Below are 24,179 nucleotides of genomic sequence, written 5' to 3'. Positions count from 1 at the left end.
CAACAGGAAGGACTCGACCCTGGCCCAGAGCTGAGCGCATCTACACATAACACCCCATGGAGGACAGGCCTAAGCAACCAGCCAGACCTTGCCCTTCTTATTTCCAAATAGTTCTGTAAGTACCTCTGACAATTTCTCAGTTAACAGATTCCTCCATTTTTGGATTGTTTCCACTCAATGCATTTCAAGTGGAGTGTTTTCTGATGAGCTAAAATGTGCATCATATATATTCATTTATATTTGATAAGCCTTTCTGGAAGATGGTGAGGGATCAATTAATTTAAAGGTATTTATCTTATTAAATATTTATTACAAAAATTAAGTATGCTCATTGTCAAATGTCAAATGACATAAAAAGTTAAATCCCACCTGTCCCTCTATAATCCCACTTCTGTGAGCTCGGCACACATTGGTATAGCCTTGTAGACCTCTTCTTTTGAAGACACCAATATAGATATAAATGCATGTAGAGTAAATGTGATCATACCATATACATTGCTCAGCAACTTAATTTTTGTGTAACATACTTTCAGAACATAGACCTCCTTCCATGTGAGTCTGTACAAACCTCTGCGGTAGGTGGCGGGCCATTTGTTGTGTCCTATTGTTGGATACGCCTCTTAGCTCAAACATTCCGGTGTTCCGTAAACTCGCGTATCTCTACCAGTAAGCCAGGCCTTCCTGAAGGCAGGGATTAAGGGGTTCAGTTCCTCTCTGTACTTTGGACTTTTGGGATAGCTGTGGGCGAGGAGCAGGTGCTGAGGAATCCCTTCATGAATCAACAGGTGGATGACGACAGCTGGAGCTCTCCATAAGTAACTCAACTTCACAAAAGTTTTCTTTAAAACGATGAATTCATCCTTCCCAAAGTGATGGCTCTTTTTCGGCAACTTTCTTACCACAGGAGAAGTGGTGCTCAGATGCAGAGGGCAGTGGGAACAACAGTAACTCAAACAGCTCAGACTTCACTGAGTACTTACTATGTGCCAAGTATCTCCACAGTGTAATACATGGCAGGCCCATGAGTAAGATTCTATTGTTATTCTTCATTTAATGAAAGGGAAATTGAGGCACAGAGTGATGGACTGACTTGCCCAAGGGTCTACAAAGTACAAATTTTAGGCCTCTCTCCAGAGTCTGTCATTCACATATGAAATTGTCTCTCGGGGCACCTGGGTGGCTCAGTCAGTTAAGGGTTTGACTCTTGATTTCAGCTCAGGTCATGATCTCAGGGTGTGAGCTGGAACCCCACGTCAGGCTCTGCACTGGGCATGGAGTCTGCTTAAGATTCTTTCTCTCTCCCTCCCCACCATCCCTCACTCTCCCCCTCTTTACAAAATGATAATAATAAAAATAAATTGCCTTTCCACACTCCCATGTTCATTGTGGCATTATTTGCAGTGGCCAGGATACCAAAACTACGTAAGTGTCCATCATCAGAGGACTGGAGAAAGAAGATAAGATACACACACACACACACACACACACACACACACTTATACAATGGAATAAAGAAGAGGTGAGATATACACACACAATGGAACATCATTTAGCCATGAGAAAGAAGGAAGTCCTGCCATTTGTGACAACAGGAATGGAGCTTGAGAGCATTATGCTAAGTGATAGAAGCCAGACAAAGACATATTACATGGTATCACTTATATGTGGAAACTAAAAAAAAAAAAAAAAAAAAATCTAAGTCATAGAGACAGAAAGTAGAAAAGTGGTTGGCAGGAGCTGGGGAGTGGGGAAAATAGAAAGAGGTTGGTAATAGGATACAAACTTTTAGCAATAAGATAAATAAGGTCTGAGGATCTAATGTATAACATGGTGACTATAGCTGATAACACTGTATTGTGTAACTGAAATGTGCTAAGACAGTGGAACTTAAAGTATCTCTCTCTCTCTCTAACATAAATAAAATCTAAAAAAAAAAAATATGTCCTGCACTGAAGCTTATAACTAAAGCAAAGCTTAAAGCTCTAAAAAATTAAATCATTAAGTAGTGTTTTTATTGTGAAATACTTTAAACATTTGTGGTTGCCATTTCTGAAGCTGGGGTCTACTGCTCGGATGCAAACATATGTCTTCTGAAGGATGTTTTCACATCCCAGAGAGATGAGCATTAGTTAAAAAAAAAAAATTTAGGATTAATGGCACCTTAAAGTTTGAAGGGTCAAGGGGCGCTGGGTGGCTCAGTTGTTAAGCGCCTGCCTTCGGCTCAGGTTATGATCCCAGGGTCCTGGGATCGAGCCCTGCATCGGGCTCCCTGCTCGGCGGGAAGCTTGCTTCTCCCTCTCCCACTCCCCCTGCTTGTGTTCCCTCTCTCGCCGTCTCTCTCTCTCTGTCAAATAAATGGATAAAAATCTTTAAAAAAAAAAAATTGAAGGGTCAAATTAAGGATTTTAATATGGCCAAAATTAAAAGCTATTAAAAACATGCAGTCCCAAATCTGAAAAGTCAGCAATCTCTTGAGATAATCCCTTTAAGAGCAGGCCAGGCAAAATATATATAAATTTGACTTTAAAAGACACACAGGTTTTATTTTTTTTTTATTTTTTATTTTTTAAAGATTTTATTTATTTGAGAGAGAGAGAATGAGAGAGAGCGAGTACATGAGAGGGGGGAGGGTCAGAGGGAGAAGCAGACTCCCTGCCGAGCAGGGAGCCCGATGCGGGACTCGATCCAGGGACTCCAGGATCATGACCTGAGCCGAAGGCAGTCGCTTAACCAACTGAGCCACCCAGGCGCCCGACACACAGGTTTTAAACACCAAGTATTATTCTTCAAGAACATCTTAAATAAGACGGGACACCTGGGTGGCACCGTCAGTTAAGCATCTGACTCTTGGTTTCGGCTCAGGTCATGGTTTCAGGGTCGTGACATAGACCCCGAGTCAGCCTCCCCGCTAAGCGCCGAGTCTGTTTAAGATTCCCTCTCCCTCTGTCCCTCTCCCCACCACCTTCTCTCTCTTTAAAATAAGTAAACAAGTCTTAAAAAAAAAAAAAAAGAACATCTTTTTGTTCTTTCAACTATGTTGTCGGGGGGGTGTTGGTGGTCCACATCCCAACCCCCATGTTGTTTGGCAGTCAACAGTATTACATAACTTATGAGCAATTCAGTACTCTAGATAAATTCTGATTGTTATGGTTATTTGATGCACAATCATATAGTCTTTTATAGAGTTTACAAAATACTTTTATGCCCATTATTTCATTTGATGTTAAAGCAACCTTTAAGGTGGAAAAGTGGAAAAGCTCCAAATGATTTAAGGTATGTGAGTATATACACACACATATACGTACATGTACACATACATACATATATACACATATATATTACTATGCATATGAATCTTATTCTTTTATCTGTGAAGGGATAGAATTGATGCCACCAAAAACTCTTTAAAAAGTCATTTTCCATGAAAAACGTATGGGTTTTCCAATGCATATATAATAAGTGTGTAGCTTGAACTTATTTTAACTAGTTAAGACAATTCTGATAATTGGATAAAGTATAAATTGTGAGAGAAAACTCTAAGTCGAAAAGGCACATAACCTACAATGCTACTACCAAGAAATCTCATTAATGGGCACTTTAGCATTTCTTAAGTTCAATGATAATTGATTTTCATACTCAGAAGCACCACAAAATTTTAGCATTAATTAAATTTAATTTTAATCCCATTATTGAAAATTAGAAATACATCCCAAATAAGACATAAGAACATCGTATATGAGTAAGAATACATTATACTTTAAATCTCAGGTTGGCCCCTACTGGATTCTGTGGCCTGTGGCCATAGTTATTCTTCATTTGAAGTTTTTTGATCTAGAGAATGGTGAGATTATCACTTGCCTTGCCTTAAAGGTTGCTTTAACATCAAATGAAATAATGGGCATAAAAGTATTTTGTAAACTCTATAAAAGACTATATGATTGTGCATCAAATAACCATAACAATCAGAATTTATCTAGAGTACTGAATTGCTCATAAGTTATGTAATACTGTTGACTCCCGAACAACATGGGGGTTGGGATGTGGACCACCAACACCCCCCCCGACAACATAGTTGAAAGTCCGTGTATAACTTTTGACTCCCCCAAAACTTAACTATGAATAGGCTTCTGTTGACTGGAACCCTTTTGGTAATATCAGCAATTGATTAACACATATTTTGTATGCTAGAGGTATTAAATACTACATACTAACAACGAAGTAAGCTAGAGAAAAGAAAATGTTATTGAGAAAGCCATAAGGAAAACATATTTACAGTACTCTACTGTATTTATTGAAAAAAACCTGTATTTATCGAAAGTGGACCCACTCAGGTCAAACCTGTGTTGTTCAAGGGTCAACTATTTATACAAAAGTAACATCATTTGGTGATTTCACTCCATTTACATGCTCCAAAAGTTCAGAAGTGATCATATACCAAGGACAGAGTGCTCTTAGAAGAGACTGGCAATAGACTAGGTCATTCTCCACCATCTAACCCATTTGTCAAAGCTTTTCAAGATTTTGAGTAAGTAACACAGGTGTAAGCAGCCAGTTGAGAGCAGTTACCCACCATGTCCTCCCTACTACTCTCTCACTGTAGTCACTTTGTGTCATGATCTCACTACATAGTAGCTCCAGTTTTGGAAAAACAACTGTTTATCAGGCAATATACTAGGTGCTGATGAACATTTCAACTCTCAAAATAACCCTGCAGGCTTTTCCTATTTTCCCAATTATATAGATCAGAAAAGTGGGGTCAGAGAGAAAAGAACCCCACACTATCACAAAGTAAATAAGTGAGAACATCAAGAATCACCCCCAGGTTAGCCTGAGTCCACATTCTAATGATGTCTATATAATACCCCTTTGTCTCCAATCATTTTATTATGCTAATTATCAGTTGCTTTTCTTCTTGCTGGTTCTTTTTTTTTTTTTTAGATTTTTTTTTTTTTTTTAATGTAATCTCTACAGGAGCGCCTGGGTGGCTCAGTCATTAAGCGTCTGCCTTTGGCTCAGGTCATGGTCCCAGGGTCCTGGGATCAAACCCCGCGTTGGGCTCCCTGCTCCACGGGAAGCCTGCTTCTCCCTCTCCCACTCCCCCTGCTTGTGTTCCCTCTCTTGATGTGTCTCTCTCTGTCAAATATATAAATAAAATCTTAAAAAAAAGAAAAAGTAATCCCTACACCCAGTGTGGAGCTCAAACCCACAACTCCAAGATCAAGAGTTGCACACTCCACTGACTGAGTCAGCCAGGTGTCCCGCTGCTTATTCTTTCCTGAACAAAAAAGTCTCAAAAAACAAATACCCTAATGGAAAAAGAGACAAGGACTTGAACAAATACTTCATGAATGTCCAAATGGTCAATAAATAACTGAGAAGGTGCTTGATTTCATTAGTCATCAAAGAAATGCCAAGTAACACCATCATGGCGTACTTGTACACATTCACCAGGCTGGCTAAAATGTAAGAGATGACACCAAGCTTCGGTGAGGCACTCCTGGTGGCAGTGTAAATTGACTGAACCACTCTGGGAAGTGGTTTACCAGTATCACCTCAAGCTGAATATATATAATATATATACCCCACAACTTGGCAATTTCATCACTAGTTTCACATTCCACTGAAATGCATATGTAAACATCCACAAAATGGCATGTCACAAATAAGTCTAGAGGCAGTATTCATAACAGCCCCAACCTGGAAACGCCCCAAATGCCTATCAACAGTCAGATGGAGAATTAAATTATGATACAGCCATGTGATGGAATACAATACAGCAATGAGAATGAATAGGCTATAAGCCACAACATGCAGCCACACGGATTCATCTCGTAAATATAATGATGAACAACACAAGCTGAACAAAAAAAGTATATACTGTGTAAGTCCATTTGTATACAATTCGGAAACAGGAACAACTAATCCATGATGTTAGAAGCCAGATTAGTGGGTACCCTGGATGGGGGGGAGGTGATCAGTGAGTGGAAGAGAGGACGAGGGTCCTGACATTGTTTGGTTTCTTGGTTTCAGTGTTGGTTACATGGGCTTGTTTACCCTCTGAACTTCCATCGTGATCGACACTTATGGGGCACCTGGGTGGCTCAGTCGGTCGGTTAAGTGTCTGACTCTTGATTTCAGCTCAGGTCATGACCTCAGGGTTGTGAGACAGAGCCATGGGTAGGGCTCAGCAGGGAGTCTACTCGAGATTCTCTCCCTCTGCCCTTCCCCCTGTGCTCTAGTGCTCTCTCAAAATAAATAAATCTTTTTTTTTTTTTTTAAGATTTATTTATTTGACAGAGAGAGACACAGCGAGAGAGGGAACACAAGCAGAGGGAGTGGGAGAGGGAGAAGCAGGCTTCCTGCGGAGCAAGGAGCCCGATGTGGGGCTCGATCCCGGAACCCTGGGATCATGACCTGAGCCGAAGGCAGACGCTTAACGACTGAGCCACCCAGGCGTCCCAAATAAATAAATCTTAAAAAAAAAAAAGAAAAAGATCGACACATGATTTTTGCACTTCTCTGCGGAGAAGCTATACTTCAATAGCAAGTTTACTGAAGAGAGTTAGTATCAATCTCTGCTCCCCAAGGCATGCAAATGTCAGTATTCTAGAAGTGCTTCACAGGGGTGCACACAGGGCTTACTATGCTTATATATCCTTTTAAGCTTAAGAGTATTTATTCAGCTGACAGGTTTTCATGTCATTCAATATGATAAAAATAGCAAGACAGTTTAGATAAAAATAGGAATTTCTTCTGACAAATGAAGCGGGGTTCAAAAAGAATGATCATTAGGTGTAAACCAAATAATGGAGACTAGATCTTGCATTCAAAGAAGAATGCCAAAGAGAGAGGCTTATGCACTGAGCCTTACAGAAAAAGAAAGGGGCCACAGCCTACAGGGTAGGTGCCAATCACAGAATATTTTTGAATATGGAGGCAGCATTATGCAAACTAGGGGAGGGACTCTAATAAAGGGGACAGCTGTGGAAGATAAAAACCTAGAAATGAGGAACTATGGCATATGTACATAACTTTATTCAAAACCCACGTAACTTTCATACTCTTTCTGAGACAATGTTAGAGTAGGAGGAATCCTTAAGAAAGCTGTCATACTAAAAAGAAGATCTTAAGAACTAGTGGAGGGCTCACACACACATACACACACACGTATCAACTGATTTGTATGTTATAGCTAATATATATATTTTTTTATTTATACACATTTTAAATTCCCAAGTTTCAGTTGGAATTCAGTACTGGCATGGTCTAAGTCATCATCCTCTGAGATGGACAATGACTGGAGAAAGGACACCAGGACATAATGGACATTTAATGGACAAGGCCCCAATCACTGGTACCATATCCAGGTTTGGGCTGCCCTTCGCCCTGCTGTCCCCCTGATTATTCAGTGAGCAGCTTCCAGACCCCACATAACATCTGCTTTATAGGCACATTAGAGACCTCACAGGCAGATATATCCATAGAGGATTCTTCTCCTCCAAGGAAATGAAATATATTTCAGAGTTTACATGCCTATAGCTTTGGGCTGGCTATCTCTAAAGCAAATTGCAATCCATACGTGAAACCGCCAAAGCTAAAGAGGCTGAAATAGCAGCAGGTGGGCGACAGGTGAGAGTTCCCAAGAGATAAATGTTCTAAAATAAAGGAAAATTTATTTCTAGCAACCAAAGTGTAAATTTCTTTTATCTTTAAAATATAGTTGTGCCAGGGGCGCCTGGGTGGCTCAGTCGCTAAGCATCTGCCTTTGGCTCAGGTCATGATCCCAAGGTCCTGGGATCGAGCCCCACGTCGGGCTCCCTGCTCAGTGGGGAGCCTGCTTCTCCCTCGTCCTCTACCTGCCGCTTTGCCTACTTGTGCTCCTTCTCTCTCTCTCCCTCTCCCTCCCTCTCTCTCTCTTGCTGTCAAATAAATAAATAAATAAAATCTTAAAAAAAAATACTGCTTTTGCCTTGAGGACATTTTCCCATCTAGGCAAACTTGGGCTTTGGTTTTTGGTGGTTTTATGGGGCAAAGAGGATAGAATCAGGAGGCCTGCTTCTCCCTCTCCCACTCCCCCTACTTGTGTTCCCTCTCTTGCTGTGTCTCTCTCTGTCAAATAAATAAATAAATAAATCTTTAAAAAAATAATAAAATAAAATATAGTTGTGCTGTATGTTTTGTGATCCCTTAGCCAAAATGCACGTGAAAAAAAAGTTTGAGAATGAGCAAATGAGTCAAATCTCCTAAACTTAAAGTTACTCCAAAAAATACAGATTGTGCTGTCTCTTCCACTTATTTACATGTTCAATATCACAAAAAGGGCAAAAATAAGTAGGGCAAAGATTATTACTTTGTTTGAGGCCTTATTTCAGAATTCTTCTATTGAAAAGGCCACATAACCACAGATTTCTTCTAATTCCTTATATGAGCAAAGAGAAATACGTACAGCTATGGAACTCTCAGCCTTCATTACTCTATAAACATATGAGTTTTTAATTTCAAATTACTTTTAATTTAAGATTTCCTCTATGTGGATAATTTTACACTTTAAAAACTTTCTAACACTTCCCCCCCCCCCCAATTCCTATTAAAAAGCAATTTTTCTATGGGGGGTGGGGAAAAAGCCACATCTCTTTCTGCAGATGTCGTCTTTAAAAATCTTTGCTGGCTACCTCACATCTCCTCTGTATGTGTCAACTGTTGCATTCAAAAGACAAACGGCACCGAATATTTAACAGTCACAGACTCTTCAAATTACAGGGGCTTCTTATGCTCTTACCTATTTAATAACATTAAACATTACCTTTAAGATCTGATGGGCATGTAGCTATCCTTCCCCCCACCCTTCCAACTCCCAGTCCTCAACTTTATTATTTAGATCATATCACATTTTGACCTTGTTTGTCCTGGAAGCGGCACATATATCTTTCCTAGTGGCCAATTTTCCAAGGTCACAGGTTTCTTTACATTATACCCTTAAGTACTGATTCGCTCCCTTTGTAGAATTTCCATGTGTTTTGCAGCCAGGAACCTCAAGCCGGCGTTAAGCGTTTCAGCACTGCAGTTTGGCCAGCCTGCGTAAGCCTCTCGTTCTCTTTCGCATCAGCCCCGGAAAATGAAGCAGCCGCTTGCAAAAGGAGTAGGAAAATAAAGCCAGCGCTTCCTCGGAACTCGTCGGCTAGTGTGCAGCCCAGCAGATGTCAATTAGCATCCAGTCATTTTAAGTAGTGATACTTCAGTGCGTGTGGAAGGCTGCCTTGTAGAATTTCATACTCAGACAGCCATTTTGCAAAACACAGCAGGTCCGTGAAATAAGGGCTATTTCAGTGAAACAGTCACAGGATGATAAAGCTGCTGTCAATGCTGGCGTTACTAACAGCTGTGTCATCCATCAAGCGATTATCGTCTACTCTTTCTCTGAAGCCCGTTCAAAACAGGATTTAATAGTAGCCTCGGTGGCTATCTTTAATTTCACCAACTCCATGGTGTTTCTCTCTAAAAGAGATTCTTTTCCTGCCATAATTCAAATATGAAAACAGGACTCCTTTTGGTACAAGAGAATATCAACTGGTCTGAAACTGATACAGATCTCTGAGACAATGGACTTCCCAAACAATCCCCGTGCAAGTTATTTCCAATCTTATCAAAGTAACACGGCACTAGAGATCTATTTAAAATATATATATATATCTCCGGAAAAATCTCAGAATCTCATATACCGCTAGGGTGCCTCGAACACTCGTAGGACAAATGATTGATTCTCTGGCTGATCCTCAGCACAGGGATGATAAACATCTGAAAGAGGCAACATGCACCAGACAGACACGAATCGTATTTTCAGCCCCTCGCTGCAATTCTACAGCCATAGAAACTTACATAGGACACCCGTACTCGCCGCCGATGCACCAGCCCACAGCACTGCATGAAGAGCGGTGCAGAACGCAGTCAGCGTGTGGCTTCACCGAGCTGCACTGTGCCTTCTCTTCTCATCAGAGCCACTGTCCATTGCTTCCCACCTTGCACTCCCAGGTAAGAGGCATGGGGCAAATCAACACTTAGCTTCTGCCTCCCAGGTAGTTTCTAAAAAACACCACCAGGTCCTGCCAGCATGCCAAAACTTTGTTTTCCTTTTTTTTTTTTTTTTCGGGTAATTTGAGATCTTCTTCAGGGAAGTTGTCTACTGACCAGAAATCTACCGAGAGTAGAATTTATTTTCCTGAGATAACTAGTACTAGCACACAGTGGTGACTGTCTGGATCAGGAGAGTTTCTTGGCAACATTTTTACAGTAGCCATTCTCAACTCGGGAGATGGGCAAACATCAGAGAATCTCGCCTTTCGGGAGCCTGCAGTATCCTGCTTTTTACAAGAGGAGGCCTACTCCTGATGCTGTTGATGTCCCTGCTTCAGAGCATGCCGTTCCCCCCGCCCCCCCCCCCCCCCCCCGTCCCCCCGCCCTGCCACTGCTCTGCCATTACCTCCTCCCTTACAATGCTCAGACCGGCGACAGCATCCCTGCTGCCCTGTTACCTCCGTCACACTTGGGGCATATCTGATCTGCAGTTTCTTCCTCCTCCCTTGATCCTGAAAAATCACTGAGTCTAGACTTTAATTCACTCTGGATTCCTGGGACTACAGAGCCACCCTCCAAACTGTCAGACGCTTTGTCTTGCAGTACGTGTCTCTCATGAATTGTAGGAAAGATTGCTGGAGTGGCCTTGGGACTGACTCACTCAACCACTGCAGCTAACCAGGTTCGGTTCTCTCGTTTGCTCACTGCCAAACATTCATTTCCTACGTGAAAAGCACAGAACCCCGGTGAGCCAATCTGATCAGAGTCAGATAGAATTAATTAGTAATATAATTAATTAGAGGATGTCTCACCTATGATTTAGATAGGACAAACTAAATGAGGGGGGCTTCAAAGCACAAGAGATTGAAAATGAAGGGTCCTCGCAAGCTGTAATTTGCATCCTTCTCTAAAGACATGGTTTGCAGCGGCTGAGCTGATCATCACATTCTTCCTAAAAGGACTTTGTGCATGTCACACCTGAAAAGATGAATTATTAATAGGCATTTGGGGATAAAACTATTAATTTGTATGGTATCCACCGTTCTAGTAAGCAATGATTCATAGAGCCTTTTGGTGTGCCGCAGCTATTGATCCAAATGTGCCCCCATGTCCAAGTCACTCCAGATACTGTTGCCACTTGGAAGATATGTTAACTATTTCACGTCACAGACCAAGATCACTCACCATTATGCTCTTTAGGCCCATAGAAAGTGCCAGCCTATGAGGAGGTCAACACTTCAGCAATATTTCCTTAAAACCTATGATTTACAGTAACAAATCTTATCATTTTTAATAGTCCAGGAGACTATTAGAGATTAAAAAAAACCCTGCCTTAGTTCAGTGTTCTCATTTCACTAATAAAGTAACTAAGGTGCCACACGGTCAAGCGTTTTGTCTATAAGTAACATAAGCAATAGTATTAATATACCTAGTAATTTATGTCATTTAAATAGTCTATGAAAATTCTATGGTTTTATCATATACTAATTAATCCTCCATGTATTTGAAGGTCCAAAAGGGAAGTAATGAATAAACTATAGACAATAAGGTTACCTTTGTGATTGTATCAGAAACCTAGAATAAAATAAAATTTCTAAATTACATTGCAAACTTGCTTGTGAAGGAAGAACTGAGAAAAGAAACCTCAATGTCTCCTGGACCATCCAAGATACATTTCCAGTAGGTAGGATATCAATTTGTTTTTTTGAAGAAACTTTAGTGAGAAATATAAGTAAGTGATATAAGAGAATATATAATTCAAATTTAGGCTTTTTCTTGAAGCCCCTTCATCAATCTCATCCAGGACACATTTACTAGAAAAACTGAATAAAAACGAAGAATTAAAATTAACTCTAAGAATAAGATGAAAATGTTGGAGATATGATCTCTTCTATGATTCTGAATTTGATTTGGAATTCACTTAACTTTTTATTAACTCTGATATTATTATACACAAAATGAGAGAGATCCCCAGTTCATTAGAGATTCCACCCACCTTGCCATTCAAGAATCCAGGAAAGTATGCTAAGCACCAATTTGATTCAGCAAACATTTATTGAGCACCTTCTATTTGCTTGACACTATGTTAGCTGCTCGAAATGGGAAATGAATAAAATAAGTCCCTACCTATCTCTAGGGACTTATAACAAAACAGAGGAAAGAGAACACAGAATTTGAGTGCTATGGGAATATCAGTGATACAACTCCTCCCTATCGCTAGAAGGAATGCGAAAGGCTTCGTGAACATGGGAACCTGGGCTAGTCTTTGCAGAACGGGTAGGTAGAATTGCATCCAGTGGATAATTGGGGCAGAAAGCATTCCAGGCAATGGGACAGCAGATGCAAAAGCACAGAAAATTATATGCAGAACATATACAAAATAAATTCTATTTATATAGAATGTAAAGAAAACGTAAATAGATTACATAGTCACGACATATTCAGAGAACCCGAAGTCCTAAACTAAACTAGGTTCTCCCCCAAATCCAGGCCTCACTCATCTCTATATCCCTGGCATTTAGTGCAGTGATGGACACGTAGTAGGTGTGACAAAGATTCACAGTTGTTCCCTCATTATCCCTTCTTTATTTCCTTAAGAGTAACAGAAATCGACATGTGGCTGCTGGGCTAGGACAGATATCCCAGGCTCCCTTGCAACTTGGTATGGCCATGTGACCAGCTTCTGTTCCACAGGACAGGAGGAAGGGACACCTGCCGACGTCTCAGTCCCATCTTTAGAGGGAATGGAGCATGCCTTTTCCGTTCTCTTTTCCCTTTCTGGCTGCCCTGACTATAGACACAGTGCTGACAGCTAGAACCATTTAAAAGCCATTTAAATTGAGGATGAGGCTGAATGTTTGGGAGAACAGAGCAAGAAGAAAGCTCCTCAGTCTCCCTGTTGCTTACATTCAGACTGTAACATGAAAGAGAAATAAACTCCTACGTTACTTAAGTCACTTATAATTTGACCTCAGTTATAGAAGCCAAGTGTGTGTGTGTTTTTCTTGTTGTTGTTGTTGTTGTTGTTGTTGTTTTGAGAGAGAGACCGCAGGAGCAGGGGGCAGGGGCAGAGGGAGAGAGTGAGAGTCTTAAGCAGGCTTCATGCCCAGCACAGGACTCCATCCCACGACCCTGAGATCATGACCTGAGCCGAAAACAAGAGTTGGAGTCAACCAACTGAGCCACCCAGGCCCCCCACTAAGTGTGTATTTTGAAAGTACCTCAAAATATTTCTGAAATGAATGATTAATTCACAGAATCTAAGACTGGGGAGGAGGTGGAGGAGTGGTCTGAGAGCAGGATGGGACTAGACTGTGAAGCACTCTGAACACCATAGCCAGGACTTTAGACTTTATCTTGTAGGACATACAGAATTAGCGAAGTCTTTAAATGTGAAGGTATCTGTTGTTTTATTTAAAAAGTAGGAAAAGGGGTGCCTGAGTGTCTCAGTCAGTTAAGCATCTGCCTTCAGCTCAGGTCATGATCCCAGGGTGCTGGGATCCAGCCCCACATTGGGCTCCCTGCTCCACGGGGAACCCGCTTCTCCCTCTCCCTCTGCCATTACCCACCCCCCACCCCAACTCACCCCCATGCTCTCTGGCTCTATCTCTCTGACAAATGAATAAATAAAACCTTTAAAAAATAAAAAAATAAAAAGTAGGGGAAAAAAATCTCCAGACTGTTTAGTTTTAAAAACTACTAAAAAGTTCAATATTAGTAAGAAATCTGTAGCTTTTGAACTTGTGTAGTTGTCTACAATAAATGTCTATCTACTAAAAAACCAAATCAGATAAAGTCAATAAAACTAGCTGTTTGGTTCATGCGGCTAAATCACAAATCTAATGAATCGTTAGATTAACTATTTTGTTATAGTGCAAAACATACTCAAGTAAAGTATTAAAAGGTGACAATGAGAGGTAGAATGACAAAAGCAACAAATTAAAAATAATTGTGGATAAATGATGTTGAGGCCAGGTATTTTTTAAAAGTCCAAGATATTTATACCTGGGAAGTCTTTATAAAGTTTGGGAATTCATCTTAATTTACTCTTCCCTTTCTACATTACTATTAGTTCGGAGGGAAAAAAGTACACAGTGGATGTTAAACACACACAAAAGAAGAGGAAATGCTTCTTTTGAGAAGAAAATTTTTTGATACCAAAGAATAAAACCAGATCTAGAGAAGCCTTCTGTAGAAGAGCTGAAGGCTCCTTATCACGGCTGCTTCTGGTTTGAGTGTTTATGGCTTTTTTTGTGACGATGGTTTCTCTCCCCTCACAGACACTCCAGCCCATATATCCATTGAGCTCTTCCTTCATAGTATGTTGTTGTAAAGGCAACCATTCAGAGCCTAGTGTTCTTAAGTGCACCAAAAAGTTCTCCACTGATTTCAGTACAAACAAAACAAGACAAAAGGGCCAAATGTCTATACTCAGAAACAATATCATGCAGTCAACAATATCAATTGAGTGCTACTTACCATGTGCATATATCTGCTGGGCACTAGGGATAAAAGAACAAGTACAATCACCATGGTCCTTGACTACAGAGAGACTAAAACCCAGGGGGAAAGACAAGGCAAATCAAATAATCACATAAACACAGAATTGCAAACTGCCTAGTTCTTTGAAAGAAAGTATAGACTATTATGACACTGTATAGCAGTAGACAACTTTTAGAATTAGAGGTGTCAGAAAATGCTTCCCTGACGCAGTGCCTTGAGTTGAGGTGGGAAGGGTGGGGAGGAGTTAACCAAATATAAGGGAGACAAGGCAGGGAGAGGGAATATGGTGGCCATATCCTGGACGGAGGAACATTATTTACGAAGGTTTTTGTGGTAGAAGAGAGAATGCTGAGTCAAAGCAGCTGAAGGATAAAGGAAGAGGGAGAGTGGGACAAGAATAGGATAGAAAGGTAGGTAAGTGCCAGATCATGATGACCATGCTGAGGACTTTTATCTTTACACTAACAGCAGTGGGATTCCATCCATACAGTTAAGAGGCATGATCAAATTTGTATCACTTAAAACACACTTTGGTAGTGGAGCTGAAGAAGAGTGGGAGATGGCCAGTGAGGAGGCAGTGAGACCAGCTCAGAAGCTGCTGTGACTATCCAGGAAAATATGATGGTATCTTGTACTAAGGAGGTGGAACGGAAGAGAAGTGGATAAATCCATGAGATAGTTAGGAAATAAAAGTGGATAAGTGCAAGGACAGAAAACAGAAAAAGAAATCCAATGGAAAAGATACATGTTCTTAAGTCTCTCAATTCTGGATGTTTCCATCCACTAGTGAAAGTCAGTCTCCAGGAGCACAATCCATGACAAATCTTTATGTTCACGTCAGTTCCATTTTGTTTCCATTCTCAGTCAATCCTCATGTCTCCGAATCCTGAACAGGATCTCTCTTTGGCCCTCTGTCTCTTCCATTCAGCTCTACTTACCTGCCATCCAAAAGCACCACTCTATTTTATTCCGGCTTCTACAAACTGAAAATCTTCTCTCTGGTTTTCCCTTTTTTTTTTTTTTTCTTACCAGAGCGTCCAGATTCTCATTTTATCCACTGGATGTTTTGTTTGTTTGTTTGTTTGTTTTTCAGACCAACAACCAGGCGTTTCTTCTCAGTGGTGACAGCGGCATTACTAGTTTATTTGCCACTCACATACACAGAGCAGCAGAAGTAAACGAAACAGTTCCATGCAATGTGACTGGGGGAGGAGTCATCTCGCAAAATGAATAATAATCAGGAAATGTGTACTGACTTCAGTAAGTCTAGAACACATCTTGCGTTCTAGAGTCAAAATACACATTGTATTCAAAATCATGAGAAAACGATGCAACTCCAGGAAATCCCAGGTCTCTCACAGCCTAGTCATATTGAAAGAAATGCAATCCAAGAAAAAGTGAAAATTAAGTGCTGATCTTTAATTATATATAGCTCAAAGAAAAAAACAGAGAATCCTCTAACTCAGCAACACTGCCCAAGAATTTCCTTTCTTTTTCTCCCTAAAAAAGAATTTTTTAGGGGCGCCTGGGTGGCTCAGTCGGTTAAGCGTCTGCCTTCGGCTCAGGTCATGATCCCAGGGTTCTGGGATCGAGCCCCACATCAGGCTCCCTGCTCAGAGGAGTCTGCTTCTCCCGCTCCCCCAGCCCCTCCCCCTGCTTGTGCTTGCTCTCTCTCGCCCACGCTCTCAAATAAAATCTTTAAAAAAAAAAAAAGAATTTTTTAAAAGATTTCATTCATTCATTCATTCATTCATTCGTTTATTTATTTAGAGAGCACGAGCTCGGGGAGAGGTTGAGGGAGAGAGAGAATCTCAAGCAGATTCGGCACTGAGCATGTAGAGGTCGCGGGGCTCAATCTCACGACCCAGAGATCATGACCTGAGCCAAAATCAAGAGTCCGACGCCCTACCGACTGAGCCACCCAGGTGCCCCTCTCGCTAATTCTCTCTTCCCCTAAAGCCACTTGTAAGCCTGCCCTCACTTTTCAACACAAACAAAAACGTTAAAAAAACTCCTCTCCCAGGCATTCAGTCTCCTGATACTCTCTCCATCGATATACATCCCCAGCCTTATATTTGGCACATTTGCTTAATTTCTGTTGTTTTTAATTTTCTTTCAATTTTCCCCATTTTGTCCATTACTCAGATTCTGAACAAAGAGAGCCAGCAAACAAAAACCTTACCCCTTCTGTTTGACATCTCTAGCACGTTCTCTCTCTACCCAGACTTTAGGTCTTGTATCACAGGGTGGCTGGGTGTGAGGGAGCATGGAAGAAGAGCTGATGAAGAAGTAACTATGAATAGGCATATATTATGGAAGGCAGAGGAAGTGAAGAAAGAGAGGGGGAAAAGCTGAGAACATTTATGGGCTTAAAATTTTTCCATGCCACCCTAATTTTTTCAGAGAATAGATTTGATCAGTTCATCTCATTCACGATAGCTACAAGGAAATCCAACATGTATATAAGAAAGAAAACACTGACACTTTGGTGATAAAAGGCAAAGTGCACTATTCATAGTATAACATTTCATGAGCACGTCTATGATGGTAACAGGATAAGATACTTCACAGCAGCTATTTTGATTTCCTGTTTGTCTGGAAAGACCAAGAAAGAGAAACACACATTTTTTTCTGAAGTGTCCAGGAAACATTCCTGATAGATTTTGGAATTCTGTGATGTATGTATAAACGATATATATATATTTTTTTCTTTTTTTATTAGAATCCTTATTTGTCATGAAGACTGCCACCAGCATCAGCCCAACCACTATGTGACTAACCCTACTATGCCACTCATTACAAAATTGACAACGGACACCTTTTTCAAAGTTCAAAGTTCTCAAGTGCAAAAGGTGAAAAAGAATAGGTGAGAGGCGCTGACTTCTACTGTCAGTCACTGTTGTAAACACTTCACACAGATTCCCTTTGAATGTCCTGCGAACCCTATGAGGTAAGTACTGCTTTATATCCACTTTATAAACGAAGAAATGGAGGTACAACGAAGTAAATTACCCAAGGAAATGACAGAGCCAGGGTTTCTATCAAGGAGTCTGACCCCTGAGCCCATTGGTCTTCCTCTGCTCTCTATCAAAGGCCAAAATTATGTTTATAAGCTGACCCTGGGGTAGAACACAATGATTCATCAATTAATTAAATCAATCACACAACAGACACCTTTTGAGCTCAGTGCAAATGCAAAACATTCACACTCTTGACTTATTCCTTTCTCGTTCTTGCAATGTCTGAAATTTTACTAATTGGAAAATTCATCTTTATATAACAGGTATCTTCTTACAAAAATTAAACTTCTTTTAGATATTGAAGTTATAAGTCGTTTACATGGGTTAATTTATTTAAAACCTTATTTTACCTATCTATATCTAGCTAGCTAGCTATTCCCCCATCTTGCTTCAGAAATAATTTAAGTTAATTTACAAGAATACATTTTCAAATAACATTTAGGTAGCGTGAAATAAAAGAAAAAAGAAGAAGAAGAAAATGAGGACATACAATGGAGGCAGAAATGAGGCTTGAAATGCACCCGGTAAGAATCGATGCACTTCCTACAAATGAGGCATACATTTGGCTCTAAGCTTTCTAGCAGCCAACTCAAGAAGGGAAACTTGGTCAATTACATAATTTACTGTCCATAAGCTTAAAATAACCCAAATGCTCAGAAGAACGACTCTGTCTGGCACCGAATTCTCCTGGAGGTCCCCATAAAAAGGAACACTGTGTAAAGTGATAAAGAGCACTCTGGACTCTTTATGGTAAATGCCACAGTGGGTTTTAAAGCTCTGCACCTTGGCCTGACCTTCACTGGCAAGTACAGGTCTCAAGCCATACTGCATTCAGTAAAGACATGGGGGGGCGGGTGGGGAGGAGGGTCTGGACAAGACACCAGACTCCTCACAGATGTGGCCTGATGCACGAGGAATAGAGACAATGACAATGAGAAAAGGAGCTAACAGTTCCTGGTACTGGCACTGAGCAAACACTACTCCTTAAACCCTCATACCAGCTCTGAGGGAGGTAGGGTTATGATTTATCCCTGGGTGACAAGGAGGGAATAGACTTCAGACTTTGGCACCTCGGTGCAAGCCACACACAACTTGTAAGCAGCGGACACAGGATTTGAACCCAGTTCTGTTGAACTCCAAAGCTCCTGCTCCCAACCACTAGGACTGCAGAGCTTTACATAGGGATGGATTCTGTGTCCTTCAAATAATTCCACTGAAATATTGTTTCTCATTGATGAGCTTCTGATAAAGATTTACATGATAGTGACATTAAGACTGATTTTTTTGTGTGTGGCTCCTTCAACACAACCCAATAATCAAGCTGGAAGTACAATGAAAGAGAAGAACAGGATAAGGCCACTCCATCTCAGCTTGCAGCACAGAAAATGGCTTTTCTTCCCAACTCCTCACTACTGTGGAGACATTTCAGAGAACGGGAGAAGGAGGTAGGTAGCTTCCGTGAATGCACACCTGGGGCCTAAGAACAGACCTGGGAGAGACTGAAGCTTAAACCTGCATGCTACTGGGTCTTCAGCCTGCAGACATGGGGGAATGTTCACAGAGGAAGCCAAAGATAAAGGTTGTCTGGTTCCAAAGCAATTTGCTTTGGGTTTTTTTAGTTCCACACTAAACGACAGCATAGTTCTCCGGGAGTCACTAGTATCTGCATATCCTACACCTTAAATCTTCAGTTTGTCCAAAAGTAAAAAACTTTCTTGTATGAAAAACCCACAGCAAATATCATTCTCAATGGGGAAAAACTGAGAGCCTTTCCCCTAAGGTTAGGAACACGGCACGGATGTCCACTCTCACCACTGCTATTCAACATAGTACTAGAAGTCCTAGCTACAACAATCAGACAACAAAAAGAAATAAAAGGCATGCGAATCAGCAAAGAAGAAGTCAAACTCTCACTCTTTGCAGATGATATGATACTTTATGTGGAAAACCCAAAAGACTCCACCCCAAAACTGCTAGAACTCATACAGGAATTCAGTAAAGTGGCAGGATATAAAATCAATGCACAGAAATTAGAGGCATTCCTATACACCAACAACAAGACAGAAGAAAGAGAAATTAAGGAGTCGATCCCATTTACAATGGCACCCAAAACCATAAGATACGTAGGAATAAATCTAACCAAAGAGGCAAAGAATCTGTACTCAGAAAACTAGAAAATATTCATGAAAGAAATTGAGGAAGACACAAAGAAATGGAAAAATGTTCCATGCTCATGGATTGGAAGAACAAATATTGTGAAGATGTCAATGCTACCTAGAGCAATCTACACATTCAATGCAATCCCTATCAAAATACCATCCACTTTTTTCAAAGAGATGGAATAATCCTAAAATTTGTATGGAACCAGAAAAGACCCCGAATAGCCAGAGGAATGTTGAAAAAGAAAAGCAAAGCTGGTGGCATCACAATTCTGGACTTCAAGCTCTATTACGAAGCTATAATCATCAAGACAGTATGGTACTGGCACAAAAACAGACAAATAGATCAATGGAACAGAATAGAGAGCCCAGTAATGGACCCTCAACTCTATGGTCAACTAATCTTTGACAAAGCAGGAAAGAATGTCCAATGGAAAAAAGACAGTCTCTTCAACAAATGGTGTTGGGAAAATTGGACAGCCACATGCAGAAGAATGAAGCTGGACCATTTCCTCACACCACACACAAAAATAGACTCAAAATGGTTGAAAGACCTAAATGTGAGACAGGAGTCCATCAACATCCTAAAGGAGAACACAGGCAGCAACCTCTTCGACCTCAGCTGCAGCAACTTCTTCCTAGAAACATCGCCAAAGGCAAGGGAAGCAAGGGCAAAAATGAACTATTGGGACTTCATCAAGATAAAAAGCTTTTGCACAGCAGAAGAAATAGTCAACAAAACCAAAAGACAACCGACAGAATGGGAGAAGATATTTGCAAATGACATATCAGATAAAGGGCCAGTATCCAAAATCTATAAAGAACTTCTCAAACTCAACACCCAAAGAACAAATGATCCAATCAAGAAATGGGCAGAAGACATGAACGTTTTTCCAAAGAAGACATCCAAATGGCCAACAGACACATGAAAAAGTGCTCAACATCGCTCGGCATCAGGGAAATCCAAATCAAAACCTCAACGAGATACCACCTCACACCAGTCAGAATGGCTAAAATTAACAAGTCAGGAAACACCAGATGTTGGCGGGGACGCGGAGAAAGGGGAACCCTCCTACACTGTTGGTGGGAATGCAAGCTGGTGCAACCACTCTGGAAAACAGTATGGAGATTCCTCAAAAAGTTGAAAATAGAGCTACCCTACGACCCAGCAGTTGCACTACTGGGTATTTACCACAAAGATACAAATGTAGGGAATCGAAGGGGTACGTGCATCCCGATGTTTATAGCAGCAATGTCCACAATAGCCAAACTGTGGAAAGAGCCAAGATGTCCATCGACAGATGAATGGATAAAGAAGATGTGGTATATATATATAATAGAATATTATGCAGCCATCAAAAGGAATGAAATCTTGCCATTTGCAACGACGTGGATGGAACTGGAAGGTGTTATGCTGAGCGAAATAAGTCAATCAGAGAAAGACATGTATCATATGATCTCACTGATATGAGGAATTCTTAATCTCAGGAAACAAACTGAGGGTTGCTGGAGTGGTGGGGGTGGGAGGGATGGGGTGGCTGGGTGATAGACATTGGGGAGGGTATGTGCTATGGTGAGCGCTGTGAATTGTGCAAGACTGTTGAATCACAAACCTGTCCTTCTGAAACAAATAATACGTTATACGTTAAAAAAAGAAGATAGCAGGAAGGGAAAAATGAAGGGGGGGAAATTAGAGGGGGAGACAAACCATGAGAGACGATGGACTCTGAGAAACAAACTGAGGGTTCTAGAGGGGAGGGGGGTGTGGAGATGGGTAAGACTGGTGCTGGGTATTAAAGAGGGAACGTATTGAATGGAGCACTGGGCATTATACGCAAACAATGAATCATGGAACACTACATCAAAAACTAATGATGTAATGTATGGTGATTAACATAACATAATAAAAAAAAAAAGCAATTATCCTAGAAAAAAAAGAAAAGAAAAAACTTTCTTGTATCGCCACTGCTTGCTGCAGAGCCTTCATATTTTAGAATGGACAACTTCAAAAAAAGAGAGATCACAGTGAGGGGAGGCCGACTAGCCTTGTGAACTGTAGAGGCCGCTTTTAGGCAACAAGCTGGAACAATGGAAACCTGAAAAGGTAAAAGGGCCCACAGCGACCACGGACCACCCCACCCCCCACCGAGCTGAATACAAACAGGCAGTGTAAACAGGCTCATTAAGCGAGCCACCTGGAAATAACCATAGGCCCTAACTGACCTATGACGACCAGGCACGGTTCCTAAGATTACCAAAAAGGGAAAATTCCATGTGTTCCCGTACTCCCGCACTCCCATAAGTGTGGTCCCTCACCACCTCCTCGTGGCAGACAGGTTCTCCTTTGTCCACCGCTCCCTTGCAGTGTTTGATAAACTTTTATCTCTTTTGTTCCGCCTTGGGTAAATTCTTTCACTGCCCCCACCGCTGGCCTCCACTGGATTGGAACACCCATATTGGGTGCACAGGAACAGTAAGAAAAGACGTCTCAAAATAGTCAAAACACTAACTTCTATGGGGCATGCATCGAATTGGCCATTTTCACATTGCTTTGGGGAGGATTAGACAGGAGCAGAAGCTGAAAAATTGACAGCAAAGTGTCTGTATGCATTTTAGGAGAAATGGAATTACATCAAAAATTACTAAATCTTGGGGCACCTGGGTGGCTCAGTCGGTTAAGTGTCTGCCTTTAGCTCAGGTCATGATCCCAGGGTCCTGGGATTGAGCCCCATGTCGGGCTCCCTGCTCCGCCGGAAGCCTGCTTCTCCCTCTCCCACACCCCCTGCTTGTGTTCCCTCTCTCACTGTGTCTCTCTCTGTCAAATAAATAAATAAAATCTTTAAAAAATAATTACTAAATCTCTAAATTAGAAGAGATGCTCAAAATCACTTCGCAAACTCTCTAAAAATAGACTACTAGACTAGGTATTAATATCACCTTGTGTTCATTTTATATTTTATAATTTTAATGAGCTTTTTTATTTTAACATATCCTCAAAGGAAAGCATGCAGTGTTATTCTTTTCTATCCTAATATGAAACTGAGTGTTTCCAGATTAACTTAATTACTGCAGAAGATGAAAGGAGTGCTCTGGTAGGCCCTGTTCAATTCAGGACGATTAGTGCGTTCCTCCTACGGATGGGGCACTGTAATGGATGTCAGCCAAGAGGAGATGAAAGTGACCAACGGGAGCAAAGACTCTGCATATATTCTCAAAAGCAAGACTTTAGATACTTCCACAAAATCTAAAATTTTCCATTTAGAAACAAAGTAAGAAAATATCACTTGAGCCAAATGTTGTGTAGATTCTGTTAAGTATCTGTTGAGACTCTCATGGAAATATCCTCCCAGATTACCAAACTTTCTGTTACCTACTAAACTCAACTCTGAAAACAAATTGATGTTTTTACTACCGCTGAGTCCTTTTCAGATTATGCTCTTACTACCTAATAGGGTTTCAATATTGGCAATTTGGTTAAATAAATGAACATATACCCTTAACTATCCCTTGACATTGAAAACACCAGGCCAAAGTCTAAGCATCAAGAATAATGTACAAAACAAATACAGTGATATAAGAATCCTCTTAGAGAAAAATAAACACAAAAAAGAAGAAAAGATAAAGAATAGTGTTTACATTTAAAAATAGAGAATGGGCAGAAATGAGTTGGTAACGAGAATTTTAAAAAAATTTTGATATGTTAGTAAAAAAAAAACAAAAAAACAGGAAAAACCATATCCATTAAGATATTTGTTAGATATTTGTCTAATGCTGAGTTTCCTGCTTTAAGTAAAATATATATATAAATTAAAATTAAAATATATAAATATAAAAATATATATTATATATTTATTATAAAATATTACTTAACAGTGGAAATGGAAACAAATATTAGAAGTATCAATATGCAATTTTTCTGCATTGGGTGAAGTGGTGGGGGGAGGAGGGAGTGAAGACAGAGAGAAGTTTCTGTTATGTTGATCAGCCTGTTAGAAAGATGAACTCTGAGCAGAATAAAGGGCGGGGGGGACAAGTGACAATCTGGGGATAGAAAAATCCAGACAAATGCACGGAGAGAGAACACACTTGGCCCATGGGAAGAGAGGTCCCTGGAGCGTTGTGTAAAGGACACACACTTTGATTTACACATTCAAAGTGGCGCACTTTCGGCTGTGTGGAGAATGCAAGGAGCTAGTGTGGGTACACAGAGATTGTTTTTGAGACTATTCCAACAGTCCAGGTAAGAAAGAGAGTTCTTGCTTCAAGGCCCTAGTGGGAGAAAATCTTGAGAAGTGTTTGGATTGTGGATGTGTTTGAAAGGCAGAGGTGACAGAACTGACTGATGTTGTGTTGAAGAAAAAGGGAAGAGCCAGGAATGAGCGCAATTTGCGAAGAAGGGCAGACAAGAGCTGAGCAACTGTTTGAA

The 24,179-nt window shown here is 40.7% G+C and overlaps 1 protein-coding gene across 4 annotated transcripts in view; it reads right to left on the bottom strand.

Moving 5' to 3' along the window:
- The window catches only part of CACNB2 (calcium voltage-gated channel auxiliary subunit beta 2), a 382,140-nt gene that overhangs the window by 247,053 nt on the left and 110,908 nt on the right, over positions 1–24,179 (bottom strand). The window contains exon 1 of one of the 4 annotated variants that reach the window (XM_032425599.1): positions 9,877–10,394. The exons of the other annotated variants lie outside the window; for them this stretch is intronic. Within the exon in view, the coding sequence (XP_032281490.1) occupies positions 9,877–9,924 (48 nt within the window). The 5' untranslated portion in view covers positions 9,925–10,394. Of the gene's footprint in view, positions 1–9,876; positions 10,395–24,179 lie in introns of those variants that run through there. 4 annotated transcript variants of the gene reach the window in all.

The sequence above is a fragment of the Phoca vitulina genome, unplaced genomic scaffold, assembly GCF_004348235.1.
Source record: "Phoca vitulina isolate PV1807 unplaced genomic scaffold, GSC_HSeal_1.0 scaffold33, whole genome shotgun sequence".
In the NCBI taxonomy this organism is placed as follows: domain Eukaryota; kingdom Metazoa; phylum Chordata; class Mammalia; order Carnivora; family Phocidae; genus Phoca; species Phoca vitulina.
Note: the sequence above shows the minus strand (reverse complement) of the source record. Positions and strands in the feature narration are given on the sequence as shown.